Source organism: Pimephales promelas, chromosome 5, assembly GCF_988280905.1.
Source record: "Pimephales promelas chromosome 5, fPimPro1.hap1.1, whole genome shotgun sequence".
Classification (NCBI taxonomy): Eukaryota; Metazoa; Chordata; class Actinopteri; order Cypriniformes; family Leuciscidae; genus Pimephales; species Pimephales promelas.
Genome location: NC_142773.1, coordinates 16,553,647 through 16,562,450, shown reverse-complemented (window position 1 = coordinate 16,562,450; position 8,804 = coordinate 16,553,647). Strand labels below are relative to the sequence as shown.

General features: G+C 39.3%; 1 protein-coding gene and 1 long non-coding RNA gene across 2 annotated transcripts; both read left to right on the top strand.

Moving 5' to 3' along the window:
• The first annotated feature begins 1,262 nt into the window (after positions 1–1,262).
• LOC148981400 (uncharacterized) lies at positions 1,263–2,929 on the top strand. Its single transcript, XR_016168503.1, has 3 exons — positions 1,263–1,352; positions 2,051–2,143; positions 2,842–2,929. It is a non-coding gene; the product is annotated as an uncharacterized LOC148981400 (long non-coding RNA).
• Positions 2,930–3,356: 427 nt separating this feature from the next.
• On the top strand, positions 3,357–8,536 carry LOC120485803 (uncharacterized). The gene is made up of 6 exons (XM_089131034.1): positions 3,357–3,484; positions 3,652–3,741; positions 3,864–6,027; positions 6,516–6,554; positions 8,036–8,173; positions 8,322–8,536. Exons 1-6 carry the CDS (start codon positions 3,383–3,385, stop codon positions 8,534–8,536), a joined length of 2,748 nt encoding a protein of 915 aa, XP_088987160.1. The 5' UTR covers positions 3,357–3,382.
• The last annotated feature ends 268 nt before the right edge of the window (positions 8,537–8,804 follow it).

Here is an 8,804-nt window from a genome sequence, read left to right as displayed (position 1 = left end):
TAGTGGCGATCACTCCTTGTGATACACACACTTGTCAGGTCTCTTGCCATTGTGGGGTCCACGCTAACTAAAAATTAATGTAGACATTGGAACACTTCATTGACTCTTTTCTGTCTAGAAGTCTAAACGTATACATTCTACATCATGTGTCATTGAACTTTAGATGAGTTTGCTTTCTCCAAGTCATACTAGCTCTTGGCTACAGCTGAATTCAGTCATGCCACACTTCATTTTTACTACTTCCTCGACTGTGATGGTTAGAGCTGTCTTATAGCAGGCAACATAGATATGACAGAAATCACAGCCAACTTAAACCCATCAAAAGTAACTTGGATTTAGCCTCAGATACAGGAAACATGTAAACATTGCCACCACATGCATGTCTCCTGTGTCTCACATGTGTTAATGTTGTTTCCACTGAAGTAATGCTACTGCTGACCATCTATTCAATAATAATGTTAACTCATTCTTCAGGACAAACCATTGGATGCCACTGAGTCTTCTGAGGCTGACCTCTTCAGAGCAACAGAGCAGACTCCTCCGAGATCATCCAGCTTCAAGACACAGGTACTAGTCGGTCCCTTTTACTGTCTTTCACTGGTTCCTCCTTTAGGTTCGAACCTTCTACTTTTTTAGTTTCGAGGCGTCTTCTTAATTGTTAACTTCTTCATGGAAGTACATTTTTAGATGTGTATACATCAATGTATATCCTTAGTCCAATATAAACTTCTGAGCACATTCTGGTTTTTGTGGTTTCATGGGGACCAGTCAGTAGGACCAGTGTTTAGTGGCGATCACTCCTTGTGATACACACACTTGTCAGGTCTCTTGCCATTGTGGGGTCCACGCTAACTAAAAATTAATGTAGACATTGGAACACTTCATTGACTCTTTTCTGTCTAGAAGTCTAAACGTATACATTCTACATCATGTGTCATTGAACTTTAGATGAGTTTGCTTTCTCCAAGTCATACTAGCTCTTGGCTACAGCTGAATTCAGTCATGCCACACTTCATTTTTACTACTTCCTCAACTGTGACGGTTAGAGCTGTCTTATAGCAGGCAACATAGATATGACAGAAATCACAGCCAACTTAAACCCATCAAAAGTAACTTGGATTTAGCCTCAGATACAGGAAACATGTAAACATTGCCACCACATGCATGTCTCCTGTGTCTCACATGTGTTAATGTTGTTTCCACTGAAGTAATGCTACTGCTGACCATCTATTCAATAATAATGTTAACTCATTCTTCAGGACAAACCATTGGATGCCACTGAGTCTTCTGAGGCTGACCTCTTCAGAGCAACAGAGCAGACTCCTCCGAGATCATCCAGCTTCAAGACACAGGTACTAGTCGGTCTCTTTTACTGTCTTTCACTGGTTCCTCCTTTAGGTTCGAACCTTCTACTTTTTTAGTTTCGAGGCGTCTTCTTAATTGTTAACTTCTTCATGGAAGTACATTTTTAGATGTGTATACATCAATGTATATCCTTAGTCCAATATAAACTTCTGCGGACATTCTGGTTTTTGTGGTTTCATGGGGACCAGTCAGTAGGACCAGTGTTTAGTGGCGATCACTCCTTGTGATACACACACTTGTCAGGTCTCTTGCCATTGTGGGGTCCACGCTAACTAAAAATTAATGTAGACATTGGAACACTTCATTGACTCTTTTCTGTCTAGAAGTCTAAACGTATACATTCTACATCATGTGTCATTGAACTTTAGATGAGTTTGCTTTCTCCAAGTCATACTAGCTCTTGGCTACAGCTGAATTCAGTCATGCCACACTTCATTTTTACTACTTCCTCGACTGTGATGGTTAGAGCTGTCTTATAGCAGGCAACATAGATATGACAGAAATCACAGCCAACTTAAACCCATCAAAAGTAACTTGGATTTAGCCTCAGATACAGGAAACATGTAAACATTGCCACCACATGTATGTGCATGTCTCCTGTGTCTCACACGTGTTAATGTTGTTTCCACTGAAGTAATGCTACTGCTGACCATCTATTCAATAATAATGTTAACTCATTCTTCAGGACAAACCATTGGATGCCACTGAGTCTTCTGAGGCTGACCTCTTCAGAGCAACAGAGCAGACTCCTCCGAGATCATCCAGCTTCAAGACACAGGTACTAGTCGGTCTCTTTTACTGTCTTTCACTGGTTCCTCCTTTAGGTTCGAACCTTCTACTTTTTTAGTTTCGAGGCGTCTTCTTAATTGTTAACTTCTTCATGGAAGTACATTTTTAGATGTGTATACATCAATGTATATCCTTAGTCCAATATAAACTTCTGCGGACATTCTGGTTTTTGTGGTTTCATGGGGACCAGTCAGTAGGACCAGTGTTTAGTGGCGATCACTCCTTGTGATACACACACTTGTCAGGTCTCTTGCCATTGTGGGGTCCACGCTAACTAAAAATTAATGTAGACATTGGAACACTTCATTGACTCTTTTCTGTCTAGAAGTCTAAACGTATACATTCTACATCATGTGTCATTGAACTTTAGATGAGTTTGCTTTCTCCAAGTCATACTAGCTCTTGGCTACAGCTGAATTCAGTCATGCCACACTTCATTTTTACTACTTCCTCGACTGTGATGGTTAGAGCTGTCTTATAGCAGGCAACATAGATATGACAGAAATCACAGCCAACTTAAACCCATCAAAAGTAACTTGGATTTAGCCTCAGATACAGGAAACATGTAAACATTGCCACCACATGTATGTGCATGTCTCCTGTGTCTCACACGTGTTAATGTTGTTTCCACTGAAGTAATGCTACTGCTGACCATCTATTCAATAATAATGTTAACTCATTCTTCAGGACAAACCATTGGATGCCACTGAGTCTTCTGAGGCTGACCTCTTCAGAGCAACAGAGCAGACTCCTCCGAGATCATCCAGCTTCAAGGCACAGGTACTAGTCTGTCTCTTTTACTGTCACTTAACTTTTACTTTAACACTTCACTAAATAATGCATTATGCATAACTCACTTTAAACTTTTATTGTAGCTTTTATTATTAAATGCTCTTCCTCTACAATCTGGCTAATGTCAAGTCATCTTCATTTATACAGACCTTTTAGAAATGTAGATTGTTTCAAAGCAGCTTACAGAGATTTTTTTTTTTTTTGCTTTATAGGGCCAAAAAAATATAGGCAGTTGCAGTCTTTGCCATATATTTAAGCCATTTGTATGCCAATTTTCTTTTCTTTTTTTCAAAAATATTAAGATTAAGTGAGGATTTCCAATGTTTCTGAAATACCATTTGATGTACATAGGTATACATTTATGAATGCGTGTTGTCATTCATATCATGTCTTTGATGTTCTATAGTGCTTACATAATCCAGAACCCTTACCTTCAATGAACAAAGTTGGAATGAATCCTTCCCTGGTGGACTACACAGATTCTGATGAATCTCAGAGTCCAAGCCCAAATCATGACCAGTTTAATTCAAGCTGCCAGGTAATTTTTTTTTTTTTTTTTTTTTTGCCATTTGCATGTATTTTTACAGGAATGGGTACTGAAATATAGTATCAATAAGCTCAAACACTATTGGTTCTGCTTTCAGTACCTATTTCTCCCTTGTCCTTGGGTTTAAATGGTAATTGTGTATTTTTTCAATACTCTAGACATGGTGTCCGACTTCTGAGTTTGAACTAAGCCTCACCCACCAGGACGGAGATTCTGTTCCAAGGCTGAGGAGGACCAAAAGCATACAGGTAAGCAACTCACAATGTAGAAGATGGATGTACATACTTAACATACTTGGCGTCTTGTACGTAACACAAAAGTAATATTTAATCCATGCACTGACTTTGACTTCACTTTTTCTTTTCTGAAGATGAAAAGAAATGTTGAGTTTGATTCAAATGAGCTTTTTGACAGCTCAGCCAGCAGTGGAGAGGAATATATTCCTAAGAGTAGTGAGGATTCATCTGAAGATACAGACACAAGCGAAGTCATTGAACCAGTCAATCAGAAAGAAAGCATGCTTAGATTTCCAATCCAAGGGAAGTACGCTGACATCCGAGAACTGAACGATGTGTCTTCGACGCAAATCCTTAGCAGAGGACGCTCACCTTCAAGAAGAGAGGGCAACTCTGGTATGACACGTAAAAGGCGATGTTCAAGCAGTTCAAGACGTGCATCCTACCCTACAACACAAGCAAGTAGTGGTCACTCAACAAAATGGAGTGGAGGGGGAGACCCTGAATCTGTAATACAGAATACAACACCTGATCTGGAGAAAGATCTTCCTGACAATGCCTCTTCCCTCCATACAGAAGAAGTAGCTGATGGTTCGCTTTCCATACCTGCTGTCTGTAAAAAGGAGAACGGGGCAAGAATGTACAACAAAAAGCAATACTGTTTGTACTGTAGGGTGGGATTCGTGAAAATGGCAAGGCATTTGGAGCGCGCTCATAAAGATAAACCAGAGGTTGCACAGGCTCTGTCCTTTCCAAAAGGCTCCAAACAAAGACGAATGCATATGGAACATTTGAGAAACAGGGGCAACTTTGCACACAATGTGGATGTATTAAATGCTGGTGTTGGAAATCTTGTTCCTCGCAAGCAACCAAGGAAGGATTGTCAAGCACAGAATTTCCTGCATTGTGTACATTGTCATGGTTTCTTCACAAAGAAAATTCTTTGGCGGCACATGATGAAATGCAAGTTCAAGCCGAATGTTCCACAAAAACCTGGCAAAACCCGTGTCCAGGCCCTCTGCGCATTTGCAGCACCTCCACCACCTGGTGTCAAGGTGGAATTTTGGAAGCTGCTAAACAACATGGTTCAAGATGAAGTTTATTCTGTACTGAAATCGGATGCCTGTATCATGGAGTATGGTGAGCATTTGTTTAACAGGCTTGGATATGATGTTGGTAAGCATGAATACATCCGACAGAAAATGAGAGAGCTAGGAAGGCTTCTGATATGCTCAAGAAAAACCACTTCCTTGAAGACCATTAAAGATCACATCAAACCTGCCAATTTTATGCAAGTTGTGGAATCAGTGAAACACTTAGCAGGCTTTGACAGTAAAACCCATGCATACAAGTGCCCGAGTCTAGCTCTCAAAACTGGACATAACTTGACAAAGATTTCAATGCTGCTTGAAAGCCGTGCAAATGTTCAGAATGACTACAGTGCTGCAAAAGATGCTCGTACATTCCGCAGAGTGTATGAAACCAGATGGAATGAAATGATATCAGCTGCATCACTGAGAACACTTCAGGAGTCTAAGTGGAATACTCCTCTGTTGCTTCCATTCACAAAAGATGTCCAGACTCTCCATTCGTATTTGGATGTGCAACAACAAGATCTTCACGGTAAACTGTCTATAGAGGCATCCCCCCACACGTGGGCAAAACTGGCAAAGGTCATTTTGGCACAAGTCATTTTGTTTAATCGACGAAGAGCTGGGGAGGTGTCAAAAATGACCCTTTCTTCATATGTATGTCAAAATCCATCAGACCCACATGAAGATGTGAATGAAGCCCTCTCAGATCTAGAGAAGAAACTCTGTCAGCATTTCAGCAGGATTGAGATAAGAGGAAAAAGGGGAAGAAAAGTTCCTGTGCTTTTGACCCCAATGATGAAGCAAGGGTTGGATCTGCTCGTCGGCTCACGGGAGGTTTGTGAGGTTCCTCAGGAGAACATTTACCTTTTTGCAAGACCAAACGCTTTGACCTGTTACCGTGGGTCTGATTGCCTTCGACACTTTGCCAAGGTCTGTGGTGCAAAAAGTCCGGAAAGTCTCACTTCTACGAAACTTCGAAAACAAACTGGAACACTGTCTCAAGTTCTCAACCTCAGTAATACAGAGCTGGATCAGTTAGCAAATTTTCTTGGGCATGATATTAGAGTGCACCGGCAGTTCTACAGACTTCCTGAAGGTACCCTCCAACTTGCAAAAATTAGCAAAGTCCTCATGGCTCTGGATCAGGGACGCCTGGCAGAATTCAAGGGCAAGACACTGGATGACATCAACATTGATCCCGAAGGTACGTTGCCGGGAGTTGCAAGTCACAAATCTTTGGTTTGAACTGGCCCATTTCTGTTCAAGAAGGTTTGTTTATGCTCACCATGCACAGCGGTACTGCTACACCTCTTCGATGATCATATTTACTGAACCCCCATGCATTAATTATGTGTAGGGCTGCAGCTAAAATAATTTTTAGTAATCGAGTATTCTATAGATTATTACATTGATTTGTCGAGTAATCATATAAGATACACTTTTGCTTGGCGGCAACACAAACTCACGGCCCAACCAGGTGGAAAAACAATAACAATAAACGTACATTTATACAAAAAAGTTTGAAATCTTTGAAAGCCCTACTTATTTAATTTTTCTTCACAGATTTTAACATGAACACGTAATGTCTCATACATGTTTGTCTTTGGCGTAATTGGGGGCGTCAGGATCGAATGAATTACATGTACTTTCACTAACAGTCATTCTTTTCCCTCTCCCCCAAACCCTCCACAGAAAATGTGCTCTTGGACAGCGAACATGAGTCAGAGTCAGGTACGTATTTTACATATGATCCTAAATCTGACCATGTTCAAGGGTAACTACAAATGTCGATTTACTTCATGGATGTCCCAAACCAGGCTTTTTTTCTCTTAAATATTAAATGCTAATGTGTCCAATCTGAGTCCAACCTGATACTTTTACCTAAATATTGATTAAATATTTGAAACAATAAAATAACAGCTATACTCGGACGCACTTGATCCAAATACTTAAAGGGCACCTGTTATGGAATTTTCAAAATTACATTTCTTGTTGTGTGTAACAGAGATCTAAGTGAACGAAAACATCCTGCAAAGTTTTAAATATGAAAGTTCAACGTATACAAAGTTATTGTCTCAAAGCAAGAGTTGACTCAGTTGCTGATATGAATCGATAGACGAAGAATGCTTTTTCTCGATCTAGATGACATCAACTTGACAAGTTATTTGAATAAGATACGCCCACTTATTGCGCTCTTAGACGCCAGGAAAAACTTGAAAACATCATGGTGACGAGACGCTGTGTTCTGAAGTGTGACGCAAAAGCAACTTTTTTTTTCATTTGCCTTTTTTCACTTTTTTCATTATTTTATGTGTTGTGTAGACAGCACAGCTTCTAGGTCATCAATGTTAATTGTATCGAAATATGAAGTGTTTTTAGTTGTTATTGGAGTTGTCATAAAGAATAGAACAATATCTCGTAGTACTGCATTATCAATTTGTTTTTGCGTTGGGCTAATGCATAGACTGAATGTGCTCTTGCCACTGAACTTTGGGCTATGGTTGCTAACATAACTCAACTTAAATTCCTTAACTCACAACTGAATGGGTCATCTGACCAATTACCGCAGATTAGCGTCATGCAAAGGCGGGGTTTGGTAAAAATTAATCTCTGAATGATTCTTATGGGAGTCTTATTTTTTTATTTATAAAAAATAAATAAATGCATATTATAAAACAATAAGTGTTTGTCATTGCATGCTTGTAAAACTGTTGTTTGGGACGCCCAAAACAATATTAGGAACATTTTAATTGCCACTATAGGTGCCCTTTAAGGTCCCTGTTCAAAACTCTTATTTTGATAAACTGCAATTACTAATGTAATATGAATGATTAACTTGGGGAAAGCTATTATTGAAATATACATGTTCAGTTACAATGAAGACATCTCACACCTTGTTGAGACTACAGAAACACTCAGATGGTACAGTTGTCTCAGAGTGGATCTTCTGCCCAAATTGTGAAAGTGATTTTTATTTAATTTTTTTCACATACATTTTTTCACTTTTGCATCAATAGCAGACTGGTGGACAAAACAGAGTTCAGTCAAGAAACGCTGTACAGTTATTAAAGTGTCAGAGTTTGAATGCTCAATTAAAAAAATGCCCAGATTGGCCTTGATACCGATATATTCAGGATCAACCTTCTCTAATATACTGTTGTATGACTAATACGTCTTAATTGTTATTTTCTGCATTTTTTTCTGGGTTTCAGAGAGTCAGGTTACAACGACTCAGTGGGAAGAGAATGAAACAGCAGTTCCAGATGTCAGTCATAGCGATGCTGCACCACAGCAGGACACCGTAACAACTACACAAGCCTTGCATCACAAGCCTAAAAAGAGGGATGCAGGTTAACTTTTTAGATATCTCAAAATTATTTACATTGTGATCAATATGCCCTTTGTCTGTTTAATGTCAAACTTTGTTACTGTAAAGATTGCTAAAAACTGAAATGTTTATCTTTCACATTCTTTGTTTGTTATAACCAACCTGTACAGGTCGTCAGCCGTTCAAGAGAAGGGTGTGGGAGAAAGAGGAGATCCATGCGGTCGAGAAGCACATGATGTCCTTCATCACTTCATGCCGTGTACCAGGAAAAAGTGACTGTGATAAGTGCCTTAACCTGGAGAAAGCAGCACTTAAAAACAGAAATTGGCTGGCCATTAAGTTCTATATTAAGAATAGAATCACAGCTCTCAAGAACAAAGTTTAAAACAGTGTCATGGCTATGTCACGTTTAAGTTTAAATGTGTTGCTCATTAAAGAATGAGGAATGTTGGAATTACAAAGGAATGTTGGAATTTGATTGGTGGTATTCAGCACTAAGAAATGTTAAGAACAGAAAAGAAAAAAAAGCCTTTAAGCATTTAATGCAGTTAAGATGGCACAATGTTCCAGGAGCTGAAATAAAAATTTTACAGTCAGTCTATTGTTGGGATTTGTATCGTGTAAAATGCTGACCTTAATCAAAGTCTTTTTAG